Source organism: Panthera pardus, unplaced genomic scaffold (assembly GCF_024362965.1).
Source record: "Panthera pardus isolate Hobbes unplaced genomic scaffold, ASM2436296v1 HiC_scaffold_1, whole genome shotgun sequence".
NCBI lineage: Eukaryota > Metazoa > Chordata > Mammalia > Carnivora > Felidae > Panthera > Panthera pardus.
Window position 1 is genome coordinate 66,865,810 of NW_026526654.1, and position 18,383 is coordinate 66,884,192.

General features: G+C 40.3%; 1 protein-coding gene across 4 annotated transcripts in view; it reads left to right on the forward strand.

Moving 5' to 3' along the window:
- Positions 1 to 18,383, forward strand: part of LRCH1 (leucine rich repeats and calponin homology domain containing 1) — a 201,007-nt gene that overhangs the window by 168,731 nt on the left and 13,893 nt on the right. For all 4 annotated transcript variants that reach the window (XM_053899447.1, XM_053899455.1, XM_053899452.1 and 1 more), the window contains 3 exons: positions 6,579 to 6,688; positions 7,742 to 7,879; positions 12,238 to 12,315. In XM_053899447.1, the coding sequence (XP_053755422.1) occupies positions 6,579 to 6,688; positions 7,742 to 7,879; positions 12,238 to 12,315 (326 nt within the window). The remainder of the gene's footprint in view (positions 1 to 6,578; positions 6,689 to 7,741; positions 7,880 to 12,237; positions 12,316 to 18,383) is intronic.

An 18,383-nucleotide genomic window follows, 5' to 3' on the forward strand; every position in this document is an offset into this window, starting at 1 on the left:
CGTATATCAGAATCTCCATTTGATCTAATGTTAGTTAAGAATTTCAACATTTTACTGTATGATACAAAGTGATAAAAGTAATGTTAAATGAAATAGTATGATTTATAAGGAAGAGAAGTGAGAAGTGAGGTATAACCAAAATGCAAACACAATAGGAAAATAAATTTTCTGATAGTAATTATTTTTTAATTGGAGCATGTTATATAGAAAATATATATTTAAAACATTTGCTGTGATTTCTGGTTAAAATTCAATAAAAAAGCCTTTTCCAATTTCCTTGTGTAGAAGGGTAAATGTATATTTTGGCAGGTTAATTGTAAAAGGAGTTCTATTGTTTCATAGATTTCTAAATTTTTTAACTGAAAATAAGTAGGCTTAAACAACAACGAGGCACAAGTCCCTCTGTATACCGTCCCATTTTAAATTCTGGAAGTTGAAGAGGGCTCAATGGAAACTTTTTTGATAAACTGTTTCTATACTTTAAAAAAGAGAGGGACAGGCATTTTTGTTTTTCAGAAAGCACAGCTATTTATGGATCTGCTGTTGTTTAAAAGGAAGCAAAGCCTAAAATGAAAGATTTATGTGTGATTTGGTATTTCCTTCGCAGTGATATCTGAAACCAAAGACTTTTTTTTTTCTTTTTTTAAGCTGGAAAAGATGTAGTCATGTTATGTAGCGGTAGAATCTGTGTAGACAAGCCAACTAAAACCAGAAGGTGAGGGCACGTTGGTACTTAGCGGTGGAGGTGAGGCCACAGCAGGGCCCTGACGATGCCCCATTTCTCTACTCATTCTGTAGCAATTTATTGAGGACTCTTTGTGCCAGACTGCCGCCTTCTTATTAAAAATCCTAAAATTCTCATAGAAATGAATAATTATAGAAATCTCTCTGAAGATAAAATAACCTTGCACTACATGCTTGGTTTTTTTTGTTTTTTGTTTTTTTTTGTACGAGTGCAGATTCCAGGGATTCATGTGTAACGATGAAGCCATACCACAACCATAATAAAGGAATTGCTTTCAATATTCATGTGGTTCCATCTGTCACATCAGATAATTGGTGGTTGTCATTTGTCCCTATTTGCAGTTTGTCTATAATATGCCATGGCCGACAGCTCATTTTCTATGCAGAAATATTTGTGCGGGTTCCTAGATCGGACTTTTCACATGCTTCTTCGTTCTCTTTGTGCTATGCTTGGCCTTGTGATCTGGATGGATTTTCCAAAGCACTTTTTAAGTTGATGAAGATGCACTCTACGTATTCACAAGCACACAAGCTAATGTTGCAAGAGAAATACAGCCTGCGTTTTTAGGTGGTTCTTACTCGTTCCTCTTAAGTAGGAGATCCCCTTTAGTGGCCACTCTTTGCATCTCAAAGCTGATGACCACATCAGTTTTGTTTCCTCCTATTCCTATTATCCATTATCTGTGTCCGTCTCGACTTTTGTAAATAAATGGTATCTTCTTACCAGCCCAACCCAGAGTAATGTAGCTTGTCTGTCGTTTATATTTTTTAGTCATTATTTTTGGTAAGTTGGCATTTTTAGACCTTGTTCACTGTCTTGCTTTATATTGAAATCCCCCTTTATTTAAATTCTTTTCAATATGTCACTCCAGACATGTCTCATTTTCAATTCCCCATTTTTTCTAAAGCTCTTTCTTCCAAGGAATGAAACATGGCAAACGGGTTAGCAGGTCCTTGGAAGTTTGAATTGCCACGGCCCCCAGGGTCCGGCCTCTTGAGACGGATGGGGAGTAGGTGTGTAGGTCTGCCTGCTCCTGGTGTTGGAAGGGGCAGCTTCACTTCAACTGGTTCTTAACGTAGAAACTTCTACTCCTTCTTTGGCTCTTGCACCCTATTATTACTCTGCCTCTTTCCTGCCTAACTGCCTTCACTTTGAAGTGAAAACTGTTCCTGTATTCTTTGGAAACATTGTCCCTTTTTTATTTGCAATTAGTTCATGGGTGCCAATTTATACTTATTTAAAACTGGCCTTTGAGGCACCTGGATGGCTTAGTCGGTTCAGCGTCCGACTTCGGCTCAGGTCATGATCTCACAGTCCGTGAGTTCGAGCCCTGCTTCAGGCTCTGTGCTGACAGCTCAGAGCCTGGAGCCTGTTTCGGATTCTGTGTCTCCATCTGTCTCTGCCCCTCCCCATTCATGCTCTGTCTCTCTGTCTCAAAAATAAATAAACGTTAAAAAAATTTTTTTTAATTGGCCTTTGAGTTATCACTGGAGCGTGAACAAATGGACCTATTCATCTGGGGTCAATTTACAGACATTTTCTGAGTTTTTGCAATAATCTTGCACCTCTAGGTATTCTTTTCCCCAGACAAAAATGAGGAAATAGGCCATGAGAGATGTTTCAGCAGTTCTTAGCCCTGGCTTCATTAGAATCATCTGAGTAATTTTTTTTTCATGTTTTATTTATTTTTGAGAGAGAGCATGAGCAGGGAAGGGGCAGAGAGAGAGAGAGAGAGAAGTAGGGGGGGCGGGGGCAGAGGATCCAAAGCGGGCCCTGTGCTGACAGCTGCAAGCCTGATGTGAGGCTCGAACTCATGAACCATGAGATGTGACCTGAGTGGAAGCCAGAATCTCAACCGACTGAGCACCCAGTGTCCTGAGTCATCTGAATATTTTTAAGACTACAGGTGCCTATCCCCCACACTCAGAGGTGCTAATTTATTTGGTGCCACATGGAGTCTGCACATTGATTACTTTTTTACTGATTTTGATATTATGTTAGCAGGTAAAAGTCACTAGCCTAAAATAAATTGCCCAAAATATGAGCATTTTGAGGGCAGAGAATATATCTAATTCATTTGGGGGCACCAGAAGGGAATACATAAATGCATTAATCAGATTTTTAATTCGCATTAGCCTGGATCTTAAACCACATGGTATTTTTTTCAAAGCCACTATATTTTGCTGCCCTTGAACTTGTGTATTTAATATCACACACAGTCTAGCTTTTAACTTACAAGGAAAAACCAAGAGCTACATTTCAAAACCTCATGCATCCACAGAGAAGAAATCTCCTGTCATTGTTAAATTTAGGTAATAAAGGTTAATAATATAGACTGATAATTTCTATACCAAGGGTGCATTTCATGTAATAATTACATAGGCATTTCAGGCAATTTTTAGAGCACTGGGTTTTCTTGGTTTAAAACAAGATATTCTTAACAACAACAAATATCTGGTTTAAAACAGATATTCTTAACAACATCTGGTTAAACAAACAAGAATATCTGAATTTGACGTTCTGCAAACATATTCATCATTCCTTGCAGGATCTTTCCTTAGAGATTTGTTTCTCTGGCTAAATAAATTACAAATATGAGCAAATAATCTTTTGCATTCTTTGAATGTTATTCATTAGATACATAGTAATTAAATAGTTAAGCACGACTGATTTTCTCCTGCATCTTAAACCACCTGTCTCTTCCTATGCACACTCATGCACACACACACTCATACACATAGACACATACACACACACAGTCATACACTCACTCTCTTGTCCCTCTTTTTTTTTCTTCTTCTTACTTACACTTAAGTAGGATGGCATTTGATTTGAAAAACAGGTGCTAACAGTGCAACTATTCTTAATATTGTCTTTGAGCCTCAAGTTAAACTTCTCCCTCCCCTGAATTAAGTAAAAAAGTTCTTAAAATTTAGTGATGCTAAATTAAGGAAAAAACAGAGTAATTCTTCCATAGATCAGTTTCCCAAAGCTTTGGTCCAATCTGGTAACTGCATGTATTATTTAATTATGACTTGAAAGGAAAGAAAAAAACTGTAGGTAATATTGTCAGAGCTATCATAATGGTCCCATTAAAATTACTGTGTCACAACAGACCCAGCAAAATAAGCAAGCATTTATGTGCTCTTTGGGTTTATTATTAGCCTAAAGAGTTTGATTTTCCTTTGTTCCACAGTAATTAATCCATTTAGGAAACAAGTAGTAGTATAGCCATGGTTTCCAGTAATTTTAAGTACATTTGAAGTATTCACTTAAAAAAAAACAAAACAAACAAACAAAAAAAAACACAGTTCGAATGTGTTTTAACACTTTGTGATTGCTTAACATTCATAGAGCAAATGCCCAAGCATGCGTTTTATATTTTTAAGATGTATGGGAATTCAAGATGAAAAATGAGGCCAGAACATTAAAACCCAGACACCATTGCATTATCTTATCTCACAGAGGGTTCTAACAAGGCGTAGATGCTTGAATTGTGTGCTGTTAAACAAAAGCTCATGGTTAATTTAACTTCCTGATAGTTTCATATTCAAAAAGAAATCTGCCAATGAAAACATATTGAAAATATTAAGCATGCTGTATTAGATAAGATTGCCCCTAGAAAAAAGGCAAAGGAAAATAAAACCTCCAAAGAAAACATTAGATTTGTTTAAACGAGGTTGGGGCGCCCCTTGCTGGCTAGTGTATATATTGCTCAATTGTGTTCACATTCCTGGACTTTTTTGGTAAATTTGGTTGACTTCTTTTCTTTGGGGGTGTGGATTATTTCTTAAATTTTACACATAAATATATATCTCTTCTGGTTGTCATATTAAATGGGTAGATGTTTTTTGTTGGTCTTGATAGGATGCAAAGGCAAGTTTAATGCATTTCCAATTTCTTCCATGCTTCCTTCTCATTTCTCTGTGCTCTGCGAACTTCTCATCTCTCCCTACTCTACCCTGCTTCCTTGGCTGGACTTGCCTTTATTTTTGAAACAATTAGTCTCCATTCTTGTGGGTTTGGTTTTTGTGGGTCTTGGTGACAGCCCTTTGGGGACACGTCTTTTGCTCTTTTTGCCCGTGATTTCCCTGGGTGTCCCAGGCCGATTTCCCTGGATGTCCCAGGCCGAATCTCTGTGAGATTCTGGAAAGTGCTGTGTCTATTAGACCACCTTCTTTCTCCCATCTACTGTCAATCAAAGGCTTATTAAGATGTGTCAACTTTCTAATCTTCTGTAGAGCATTAGAATGCTAATTAAAATATCCTATAACTGATTTAGAAAGAAAATACTGAGATGTGAGAAGCATAATGCAAGCCGTTCATTAAGGTGATTTGGTACAAAGGTACCCATTGAGAGTAAAATAACATAGTTGGGCGAGCATGTGATCACTGACTTTAGGGAGTGGAGTCCACATTTAACTTTTATTTTATTTTTTTATTTTTTTAATGTTTATTTATTTTTTTTAAATGTTTGTTTATTTATTGACAGAGAGAGAGAGAGAGCATGAGCAGGGGAGGGGCAGAGAGAGAGGGAGACACAGAATCTGAAACGGGCTCCAGGCTCTGAGCTGTCAGCACAGAGCCCGACGCGGGCCTCAATCCCATGAACTGTGAGATCGTGACCTGAGCCGAAATCAAGAGTCAACCCACTGAGCACCTGGGCGCCCCTTAGTGGTTATAATTTTAAAGACGTGAAGCCAAAAATGATCTCTTAAACGGCTTCTAATGTTGCCAACTTTTCTAAAAGGAGTCTATGGTCATCTCTAAAGAACTGACTTTTGGGGGGCGCCTAGGTGGCTCAGTCGGTTGAGCATCCGACTTCGGCCCAGGTCATGATCTCACAGTCCGTGAGTTCAAGCCCCGCGTCGGGCTCTGTGCTGACAGCTCAGAGCCCAGAGCCTGTTTCGGATTCTGTGTCTCCCTCTCTCTCTGCCCCTCCCTTGCTCATGCTCTCTCTCTGTCTCAAAAATAAATAAAACATTAAAAAAAAATTAAAAAAAAAAAAGAAGAACTGACCTTTGGGATATGCTGTCAGAGTTTTCCCCCTCCACACTTAAAATATGTAATCCTATGTATTGTCACTTAGTTCTTAAGTCAGGCTTATAAAAAATTTTGGCTAACAGAAACATTAACCTGCCATGATTTTTAATGTGTAAAGCAAGTCTTGAGTCCTCTTATTTGAATAAAATTATTTGAATTTATGAAAGGATTGTGAAACCCCAGGTATAAATGAACACTCAGAATGAAAGCAGTAGGAACAGAGGGAGGGGACATCTGTCAGGGATATGGCCTGGCATGGTTCCAAGGATGACCCAGACCCTTCCCTGGGTCCCTGAATCCTTCCCTGGATTCACTTTGTTGTCACCAAAAATACAGCTTCTGTTACTCTGCATAACTCACTACAATTGAAGGTATAATCCTTGGGGGCGCCTGGGTGGCTCAGTCGGGTAAGCGCCCGACTTCGATTCAGGTTATGATCTCACAGTTTGTGAGTTTGAGCCCCGCGTCTGGCTGTGTGCTGACACCTCAGAGCCTGGAGCCTGCTTCGGATTCTGTGTCTCCCTCTCTCTCTCTGCTCTTCCCCTGCTCGCACTCTATGTCTCAAAAATAAATGAACATTTAAAAAAGAAAAGAAAAGAAAAAAGAAAATATAATCCCTTAGAATTGTCAAACCAAGCTTCCTGTGTGAAGTCTGAATTTGCTTCCATGAGTGGTTAGTGTGCTATTTGGGGGTAAAGTCTTTGTTTAGCTTAACTATGCGTAGTCCTGTACGGCAGCCTGCGGTAGGCACTCTTAATAAAGTTTTTTGTTTTTTTCCTCTCTGTTACAGTGTTTCTGAGACCTCAGAGAAATTTGGAATCTATAGACCCACAGTTTACAATTCGGAGGAAAATGGAACAGATGAGAGAAGAGAAGGAATTGGTGGAACATCTCCGCGAGGTACCCGAGAGATAGTATATAACTGAATAAGCGCCTTCAGGGTTGAGGCAGCATTCTGTATTTTCGAAAAATCGACTTTGAAGCACCATAAAAAGGGACCTGTAGGACTCTAGCAAACAATCAGTATTCACGGCATGGGAGCTTTGAAGGAAAAGAGAGAGAGCAGGGCTGAAGAGGTCCTCAGGCTGGGAGTGAGGGGGGTTTGGCTGTCAGAGGGCAAATGTGAGTGTCGTGTGTCCTAGCCGTGTAAGTGTCAGGATCCTGGCTGTGCTACTCTGCTGTACTTTTGCAAGTTGTTACCTTTGGGGGAAACTAGGTAAAGGGCACACGGAGTCTCTCTAATATTTCTTGTAATGGAGTATGGATTTATAATTTCTGAAGATAAAAAGTTCAGTTTTGTTAAAGGGATAAAAATGGATTTCTCAGCTAAAAGATAGTGTGAGAGGGGCGCCTGGGTGGCTCAGTCGGTTAAGCGTCCGACTTCGGCTCAGGTCATGATCTCACGGTTCGTGGGTTCAAGCCCCACGTCGGGCTCTGGGCTGACAGCTCGGAGCCTGGGGCCTGTTTCAGATTCTGTGTCTCCCTCTGTCTCTCTGACCCTCCCCCGTTCATGCTCTCTCTCTGTCTCAAAAATAAATAAACGTTAAAAAAAAAAATTAAAAAAAAACATAATGTGAGAGAAAAGCATCCCTCAATCCCTCGTCTGCCCCTCGAAGGCTGTCAGAACCAGCTGGGCCTGGTTTCTGTTGGTCGCCTCATTCTGGTTTTCTATTTTCATAGCCAAGGCTCTGGCAACATTGAACTCAAGAAGTGATTCCATTATTCCTTTCACTCAACTTATTAAAACTTGTAGGTGCGGCTGAATTTGGTTTTCTACAGCGGAATTTTTACTCTAATATCTTTCGGAAAAGGTTCAAATAATGTCAGTGATTTCCAAATCTTCCTATTCTTCTTCCCCATAATGAAGTTAGTGTCTCAATTCATAAATACCCGTAGCTGTTTCTTACCATCAGTTGCCTGGTAACAGCTGGCTTCCTTCTGATTCCCCCACAGAGCATCGAGATGAGACTCAAGGTCAGCCTGCATGAAGACCTGGGGGCCGCACTCATGGATGGCGTGGTCCTCTGTCACCTGGTCAATCACATCCGCCCGCGCTCCGTCGCAAGCATCCATGTCCCGTCACCAGCAGTTGTAAGTAACATCAGATAAAGGGAGACTAACTTTTACATAAGACACACACTCTGGGGGGACGGTGTTGCTCGTTAAAGATGAGTTGTGATTTAAACAGTGAGAAGTCTTGCCAGAAAGCTCTTCCGGTTGGTAGCTTCTCTTCTTTTTTTTTTTATTTTTTTTTATTTTTTTTTAATGTTTATTTATTTTTGAGACAGAGGGAGACAGAGCACGAGTGGGGTAGGGGCAGAGAGAGAGGGAGATGCAGAATCTGAATCTGAGCTGTCAGCGCAGAGCCCGACGTGGGGCTCGAACCCCCGAACCGTGAGATCATGACCTGAGCCGAAGTCGGACGCTCAACTGACGGAGCCACCCGGGCGCCCCGGTAGCTTCACATCTAAATGGGATCTCTTTCCCAGTCACTGAGGCTTTTGGGATGACTCTGAAAAGACATGGATTCTGTATAAAATGACATCAGTAACCTCTCCAGCCAGAGTTTGGTCAGCCGGGCATTAATGCCCCAATTCCTTGGTGCCTCACTTTGCTCAGGTGGGCTACACTGGAGGTCCTGGGGCAATAATGAGAAAAGACTGACTGAGTGAAACTCCACCAACACCCTCAAAATGCGCTGCTCCACTGCAGGGAGGTAAAGCTGGATACAGAAACCTCTTCCTGTAGATCACAGAGCACGTTTCCATCCAGAAGAGGGTTACGGAGTCACTTCTTTGGTCATTCAGATGAGGGTGGGGGAACCAGAGATAAGCTTGTCTTTGGAGTCCTATATCAGGTTCAGGCAAGTAGGAAAAAAAGAAAAGTGTCTATCCACACTCTCCACTGTTCATTAGGAGAGGTGGGGAGAGTTTTGGGGCTCTGCAGGCAGCATTTGGACTCAAACTCTAGCTCTGCCTATAAGCCATGTGACGTTGGGCAGGGATTTAACCTCTCTTGAACTTGATTTGTTCTTGGACATGTTCTTCTGAGGATAAAATAAGGCCCCCGCATGTGATACATGCACGAATGTAAGCCATTGATATCCTTAGTGTTTATAGAACAGTTTTCAACATTCAGAACCCCTAATTTCAAGGCACAGTGCTCATAAAGTATCACATAATGGGTGTTTTTCTCCCTCCCCCCCCCCCCCCACCAAAAGCTCACAATGGCATTATTGATGCTTTTCTTTTGGCAGCAGGAGAGATTAGCTAATGAATCTACTCCAACTGTCAGCTTCCTTTCTATACTATTGAACATATTTTTCATGGAAAAGTTTAACCCCTTTTTTTTTTGCCTCAGAAATTAGAGGAAAATGATCAATTTGTCTCTTCACATCTGTGCCTAGCTTGCCTTAGTTTGGGGAGCAAATTCTGTCCTATAATCTGCTATGAAACTTTCCAGTATTTTCTACAAATGAGGCCCAAATGGCTATAAAGTTGTGTGAGCCATGTGCGAAATTCACATTTAATAGTTTTTCCCAATTTTTAAAAAATTTTTTTTTTTAACGTTTATTTATTTTTGAGACTGAGAGAGACAGAGCATGAACAGGGGAGGGGCAGAGAAAGAGGGAGACACAGAATCTGAAACAGGCTCCAGGCTCTGAGCTGTCAGCACAGAGCCCGATGCGGGGCTCGAACTCACAGATCGTGAGATCATGACCTGAGCCGAAGTCGGATGCTTAACCGACCAAGCCACCCAGGCGCCCCCCCAATTTTTTTATAAGAGAGAAACTGTGACTCCTCATAGCCTCCAGTTTGAATGTACAATTAGTTATATTATTCACAGTGAATATGAGTCATGTGTCTAAGCATTTTTATATTTTGTTAATCCTTCAGGAAAAATGATGCACTCCTTTAAAAATCTTTTGGTTGTCAACCTGTTTTCTTTTTTAAATATTTTTTTAATTGACGAAATAATGGGAAATAATGCCCAACTAGAGAAAATAGAGAAATGCAGAGGAAAAAATAATATCAACCTTTTTTCCATGAGCCAAAGACAACCACTGCTAGCATTTTGGCCTCTCTACTAACAGCTAGCATCCTTTCTGCGTTTAAGGTCTTTTATTGAATGATGAGCTACTTATGTATACTATTTAGTAGTGTTTAAAATGTATCAAAACCTAGGTTTTCCTCATGTCACAAAAATTCTTCATAAATATCCACTTTAATAACTGTAATGTATTTTAGCTTGCATTATCATAGTGTAGTTTTCCTTTTTAGAAATATGAGCTGTTTCCAAATGTCCACTTACCTAAAATTCTTCGGGGAGGTTCTCGGAGCCCCCTTTGATCAGCCCACCAGCTGTGCTGCAGCTGTGGAACCTGCTTTTGGTCCTAGTCTGGGCTATCATTGTCTACTCCTGTGTTTACGCGGGCTCTTCCCTCTAAACTAGAAGGCTCCCCCAACCTTCTCTCCAAATGTCCTCATCTTGCAGCCTCACTGGCTCCCATTGTTCCTGTCCCTCAGCGTCTACAGGAAGCAAGCCATTCTTGAGCCCTTAAAACTGAGTTAGGTTCCGTTCCTTGATGTTTTTTTTTCTCCTAATAGTCTCACAACTCAGACCTCTGCCATACTAAACTATAATTTCCTGCAACTTACTAATATTTCCAACTAGACTAGAGGTAAGTGACCCTGAGAATTGTGTGTTTCGCTTCCACGGGTGCATACTTCACAGCTGGTGGAGTATCTGACACATGGGAAACACACAGTATGTGCCGTCATATCTGCACCAACAGAATGGATGCCTTTTCTGCTCACGTTATTGTCAATATCAAGCATTCTAACTTTTCATTCACAAAACTAATAGTGTCCATTTTTTTTATGCCAAGCAGGTGTAATTTTGATTCTTTGACCATTGACGGGGTTGAACCTCGTCTATTTTATTTAACTATTTTATTTGTAGTAAGTGCTTTTCTAACTAAACCGAGACGACAATAGTAGAATGGGCCCTCCTTCAATTCCAAAGATGGGAAATATTCTTACATTGACTTTACTGGGCTGACCTAAATATTTTGAATGGTGTTGGGCGTCTTTGGAGTTTCAGAAAAGAGCCCCACAAAATCCTAAGTACACAGAGGACGATGAGGGCCTGGAGGGTTGGAGAGACAAATACTCAGGTCTCAAATGGTGAAATGCCTCTTGGTGCCCTGTCAGCTGGGACATCTCCTATTCTTCTGGTAACCTCATGTCACATTACCTAAGTCTGTTCCTTCCCTTTGCATAAGGGTTAACGTGGTGGCCTTGTCCTAAGACATGCCTGGGAGTGAGCAAAACCACCGAAGCAGCTTCCTGCCCCATCTTTGCAAGTCTCACGTTAAGGGGTACCATTTCCTCTCTAGCCAAGGTGGACAATGCTTGTTTAGCCTCCAAATTAAATGGTTCCATGCCAGCAGGTTTTCTTTTTCCCTTTTTCCGGGGGCGGGGGTGGGGGGAGGATAAGGAGTCCCTTTTTAAAAAGTAAATAATGTGCAAACAGATTTTTGTGCTGACTGGTGTGGACCCTCTAAGATGGGCTAAGAGTCACCTCACTCTCGCTTACTTTTCACAGGGCAAAATCAGTCCTTATAAAATATTGCTTCCACACCTAGACTGTTGGATTCAGTCATTCTTCTTGCTCCCTTTTTAAGGGAACTAAGAGTAGAATATTAAAATTTAACAGTAAAGCTTTTAAACTTACCATGTAAAAATCAAACTGTGTGAATCAGATGTACCTGTTTTCCATCCCACACCTTAGAGGCCATCTGTAACCACAGTCAACTCAACTGTGAGAGGCCATTGCTTAAATCCTAAACAGGCCACCATTTTTATGCTGTTTACTTCTGTTGCCTCTTTCTCATCAAACCCATGGCTTTGGCAGGAAGGAGATTAATTGGCCTGCTGAATTTAACCCTTCTTATAGAAATATATTGCTGTTGGGAATAGGTGATGCTTATGGTATATTAATAGATGAACGAAAGCAGATTATGCAAGAGTGTGATCCCATAAAAATTATAAGTATGCATGTATATGTATATACATATACATATGTATATACATATACATGCATATGCAGAAATTTGCATTTATACACATATATATACACATGTATATACACATGTAGAAATCCTGCTTATATAAACATCTATGTGTATACATGTGTTTCTGTGTATCTTTTCACACATGCATATACACATACACAATGTCTGGAAGAATATAATCCAAAATATTAAGAGTTCTTATCTCTAGGTGGATGTTTCTGGATGATTTTTATTGTCTTCTATTTGCTTAGGTATTTTTTCCCTTCAGTGAACATGTGTTACTTGTGCCATTTAGAAAGGTTAAAATTTAACCTGTTATTAAAAATCATTTCCCTTTTAATAATTAATTATTTCTCCATATTTGCATTTATAGCCCAAACTTAGCATGGCCAAATGCAGAAGAAATGTGGAAAACTTTTTGGAAGCCTGTCGAAAATTAGGAGTACCAGAGGTAACATCAAACTTAGTCCCAATAACCATGTTTTGGTACCGATTTCATTTAATGCATGTGTTTGAGACCACTGAATGAATGTACAGATTTACACATCCTTTGAAGTCTCAGTCTTTTTTGAGGAATAATGTTGAATAAGTTACATAAAATTTTAGTTGAATTCCTCTATTACAGTGAAATTAAAATGGCTTAAAGCAGTATTGGTCAATACTGAGGGAAAAGAGAGTAGAATTTCTTTATGGTTTTGAAATAAGTGCAAAATTCCAAACTTGAGAAAAACATGTAGTCAGCTTGATTCTCTACTCCAAGAACAAAAATTGCTGAGGCTCCATTGAGCCATCTGGCACGTTCCATAGGGTAGAATTTTGGAGGTGATGGTTTTCCTTATCCAAAGCTGTTATGCAAAGCACACCTGTAGTGAACTCCTAATTTGTTGATTTCCATTCTGTGTAGTTGCCTTTTGGGTATGTGGATCAACATAATATTGAAAATATTGTAATTATTGTTATTATTATCATTAATCATTATCACTAATAATAACAATGTTTGTATGTTGCTTTGTAATTTGTTAACTGTTCGCAGTTCCATTCCCCCGTTAACCCACTGTACATCCAATTGGCATTCCTTATAGCCAGCCCAACTATAGTTGGCTACTTTGTCTTTCTCCCAAGCTAAGCCCCACCCTCAGCCTCAGCCTGATGGCTAATTTGGGGCTTTTAAAGGCTTTGCTATTAGTAACAAAATCCACTCAATCTGGGGATAAGTTGAGAAGTTGATAATCATTGTGATAAACAGATATGGACAGTAATTACATTTTGAAAAATTTTCTTCTATGTTTTCTAACATGCCAGGGATAAAGTAACTACAAACTCTGCTGTGAAATACTGTTTATGAGTATGTGAAGGAATTGCGTTGCAACGTAATTCTACTCAGTGGTAGGAGTTAGTTACTGGAGTTGAGAAAGACTTATTCTCCCTCCCACCATCCCTCCCATCTTCCTCTTTTTCCCTCCATCTTTCCTTCCTTCCTTTCTTCCCGCCCTATCTTTTAGCTTGTTAAGGTTCAAAGGTAAGGGGTTATTAGTGGTGCATTTTTTATCTTATTTGAGGGCAAGGAGAGAATTATTAAAGCACCATTAAGTCAGAACTGTATCCATAAAGAAAACCTTATAAATTCACGTTTAAAAAGAGCGTAATCTTTATATAATGGATGAAATGTCTTTGTGATCAATCCAAATGTCTTTCAGTAATGTTAATGTTAATCTCTGTCTCTATATTGCATGTGTATGTTTTAATATTGCATATACATTCTCAGCTTCAAATATTTGTGAAAATTCTTATACACACACTATTTTTAATAATTTGACCATCATGGGCTAATAAGATTTCCATGTGTGAATCAAAACTATCCTACTAGGTTTCAGACGATAAATTATTTGTGTCTGTGCCAGAAAGCACTGATGACTTACAGCCTAATCCCCTGTGATATTTTTAAACTCATCAAAAAAATTTTTTTTGGCTTATGGTGATACAAAATGAAATGGAAATGCCCTTAACCAAGTGTTGTGAATAAAGGTTGGTAATTATAATTTTCTTTCAAAGTAGGGAAAAGGAAATTAAATTACCATAATATGCAGAGAAAATTTTATCATAATTTCTGAATCATGCCCCTAGCAAAGTGTCCCTTGCACTAATCAGTAGCTCATAATTTCCGGGAAGATTGAATTACAGGGAATAAATAACCTTTTTTGCCAGTGTCCCATTTAACTATGCTTAGTAAGAAATATATTACTTAGGCCAGTTTTGAAATTTTTTAAAGATTTGAGGTGACTTTCAAGTTTGCACCGTGTGTAATGTGCATGTATGGTTGTGTGCATGCTTGTGTGTGTGTGTGTGTGTGTGTGTGTTATCCATCCTAATGGATAATCCAGTAGCATTTCACTGGTGACTAGAGTTACATGAAGCTTTTTGCTACTAGAGAAAGTCTGTTGGTTAATTAGCAATTGAACTTCTTTAATCAGATGTGTTAAAGTAAGGAAAGAATATTCTAGTGGAAAACTAGAAATTGCCATTGGAAGGCAATTGGCAAATCTCCCTGTATGCTCAAAGGAGCATACTTTTCATCTCACGGAATGAATTAGAAATACATGATTGGAAACGAAATCTTTCATCTGGGTGTATGATAGTTGGGGGAGGGGTGAAATGACTCCCTTCCCCTTAGGTTTGCTTCTTTCACTAGCGGGGGTGAAGTTTTAATGTACGTGTTTTAATGTAGTATAAGCAATTGCTTATTTACACTAAAAAATAATATATCACAAGCCTAATTGCAGAAATTCTCCATTTACAGTCAGATATTTGAAAAGGCTGGTACCTGAAAACACAGAGAACCTGGGCCATTACTTTCTTAATTGCATCACATTTAATATTTGGGTACAAAACAGTCATTGATTTCTCAGTCAAAAACATAGTTATTTCCTCAATTTGCAAGCTTTTCCTGCTTCTCCACCCGTTACTTATCTACTCACTTACACTCACAAGTCACAGAGATCTTGAATTCTGTATTTGATAAGCTAAATACTAATTGACAGTGATGAATCACCCTGTAGAGACCGAGAAGTCACAGCTGTGCTCTAAGCTTTGCATTTGTTGTCTTTTGTAATAGAATCACCGTTTGAAACTAGAAGGCAAAGTCAGCATCGGCAGCTTCTATAATTTGTCAGGTTCCTGTGGATGGAATGCGGTTGCTGAGCAGATTTAGTTAAATTTTTACAAATAAAGTAATATGAAGGGATGGAAGTAATTTTAAAATTGTTCCAGTTGTTCTAGTGCATTATATTTTCTTTAGAAGTCCCCATGGACACAATCCCAGCTCTATACCTCGGGGTCGGTCAAGGTTCATGAAGCATTTTACTCTGCACTTGGGTAGCGAGCGAGGTTCTGGTGTGGCTTACTGTAAATGTGGCTTCTTCAAATTGGCTGCATTTGGAATTGCAGGCAGGGAAAGCAGCCCAGTCGGTGTATTTGCAGGAGGTTAGCACATGTACACGGGTAAGGCACCTCCAGAGCTCTGGTGTGTGGTTTGTGACGTTTGGGTAAGGCTGGATCCTTGGCTCCTTAGTCGGTGGGGACAGACAGGATTTGGAACAGCAGCTGCCACTGATGGAAAGAAGATGACATCACAGAAAGAAGTTACCGATGGGGACCTGGAGAAATTCTGTTAGGGTGACAGGAGAATTGCTTGCCATCAACTGAGAGGGATTTGGCATGAGGTGGAGGTTTGCTGATGAGAATACCAAGGAAAGGTCCTTACAAATGAAGTAGACGGAGCGTTTGTGGAGAACTTTCTTTCCCCATGTTGGGATGACATTCTTTCCAATAGTTACTTCTTTTTAAAAAAAAATTTTTTTTTTTAATGTTTATTTTTGAGAGAGAGTGACACGGGGCTCAAACTCACAAACAGATCACGACCTGAAGGGAAGTCAGACACACAACCGACTGAGCCACCCAGGTGCCCCTCCTTCCAGTAGTCACTTCAATGTACGTTATTCTTCCTTCCTGCTGTCCATTTTAAGTGCCTTGGGTTTTTCGTTTTGGTTTTAGGACCAGTTCCCCAACTAAAGGGACACAAACTGAGTGAACACAATGTGGAAGGAGAAGAGTGAGTGGGTGAAAGGGATCTGTGAGCCCGAGGAGGGAATGCATAAGGTCTGGGGTCAATGATCCCCCACTTAAGCTGGTAACTAGTTATGTGCCCTGAGGCAAAGTCCTTAAAATTAGCAGCAGTTAACCATTCGTTGAGGACTTGTTATACATGCATCATCTTAAATGCTCACTGTTGAGGGTCGGAGGTAAATATTTTCTCGCCGTACCCTGAGGAAACAGAATCCAGAGAGCTTATAATTCCCTAAACTCACGCTCACAGCTGGTAGCCATAGACATGGCGGTTTGAACCGGTTAAGTCCCCGCCCCCCCCACCCTGCTCTGCAAACTGCAGGTGTTGGGACTTGAGAAGTAAATATAAGCCCATTCTTCAGAGCCCTCGCGTCTTTTCAAATGGCCAGCTTGGGAGGGGAGGGAGAGCCAAGTGGGAAGACTACAGATAGTTCTCACCCTCCTGCATCAGCCAGAGCAGTTTCTGTTTTGTCAATAGCATATATTAGATTTCTAGCTAAGATTTTCTTTGGGGGGGTGGGGGCGGTTAGGAAGCATCCTGTTGCTAAGCTTAGTTTGAAAATCACAGATCTCTCCGCTTTCTCTGAGCTGTAATACTCCATGAAAGTCCATTTCCGTAATTACCTCTCTCTCATCCACTGCTTGGCGGTGGGCGAATTCACCGCGGGTGCATCAGGGTGCCCTGGAAAATCTGGGGATTGGGTGGTGGTGCCGGCATCAACTTGATCTTGAAGACTGACCTCCCCTTGGTGGGCTTCCAGCTTCTTGAGGATATGTTCTTTATATCCCCCCCAAAATCTGACCTGAGGTCACGAGGCTGTGAATGGGCAGACTGAGGCTTCTTTTCTAGGAGTCACCTGGGCCACGCTTGGCCTCTATGCTTGATGTAGAAGATTCACCATTGATTATTGGGGATTTCCAATTGGATCCAAATTTAGGGCTGTTTGGGGCTCTTTTTAGTATTGTCTCTGCTCAAAAGAAATCTCTGATTTACAAAGCATTAAAGTTATTAAAAAATACAGAATTATATTTTGGTTCACAAGGGAAATTTTCCTGCTCGGTTTTAAATAAGGAGCCTTGGCCTCAGACCTCTGTAAGGAGCTTAATTTAAGACTTGCTTTCTTTAGAGGAGAAGGGAACTTAGATGAAACGCGCTTTGATTTTTGAGCTGCCCAGCCCTTTGTAGCCACTGTTGTCTGCAGAGGGAAAACAGGAGGATTAAGGGCAGCAGCTCTACCTCAGTAGACACCTTGGCCGCACAGGGCCCCCACCTGCCTGCCTGAGCAGCACAGACGCCAGGGGCTTGCGGGACCTTAGGGTGTCCCTTAGCTTCTACATGGGCCAAAGGGAGTTACAAATAAGATCCTGGAGGGGCACTTGGGTGGCTCAGTCGGTTAAGGGGCCGACTTGGGCTCAGGTCATGATCTCGTGGTTCGTGAGTTCGAGTCCCGTGTCGCGCTCTGTGCTGACAGCTCGGAGCCTGGTGCCTGCTTCAGATTCTGTCTCTCGCTCTCTCTCAAAAATAAACATTAAGTAAAAAAAAATTTTTAATAAAATCTCAGTGCATTTGGATTCTAACCATGATCCTGTTGCTATAAGAGGATTGTGTTGATATTATGGCCGAGTCTTCAGTGCCTTTCATATTTGCCTTTCGTTGTTTTTTAAAATGAGATACGGTAATTGAAAGTGTCACTAGTAACTTTCCTACTGTCTGTGAGGGTTTAGGAAACTTGTAACTAATCTGAATTATTTTTTTTATTGGCAGGCATTCTATAAATTGAAAACACGTTGTTGTAATCTTGAGAAATGAGTTCTTTCTCTTTGACCTTTATGCCTCTTTTTTCCCCTTTAGCATCAATTCAAATCATAATAAGTACTTTTCTGGGATAGGCTGAGATTCTTTTCTTTTTAATGTTTGTTTGTTTAGAGAGAGAGTATGCCCTTGTGAGCAGGGAACAGGCAGAGAGAGCGGGAGAGAGAGAATTCCAACAGGCTCCGTGTTGTCAGCACAGAGATCATGACCTGAGCCGAATTCAACAGTCAGACACTTGACCGACTGAGCCTCCCAGCTGCCCCTGGAATGAGATTCTTCCTACAAAATTCATTTGGCTTTTACATTTATATTGGTTAATTCTGAGTCTGAATAACCAGAGGTGAAGACAGACACATTTATTATTTTGTTAACAGCAATTTAAAAATTTGTAATAGATTAAAAAGGACCAGTCTCTAGCTTGTAAAATCAGGCCCAATTTCTTACAGGTGGTGTGTGTTTACCATTGAGAACGTAAGAATTCTTTCCCACTGTGCGTCTCTCTGGGCAGCGGTCTAACAGCCTTTCATGAATGCATGGTTGAGAAGAACCATTTTAAAAGCGGCATCTTCAAAAGGTTTTAAATT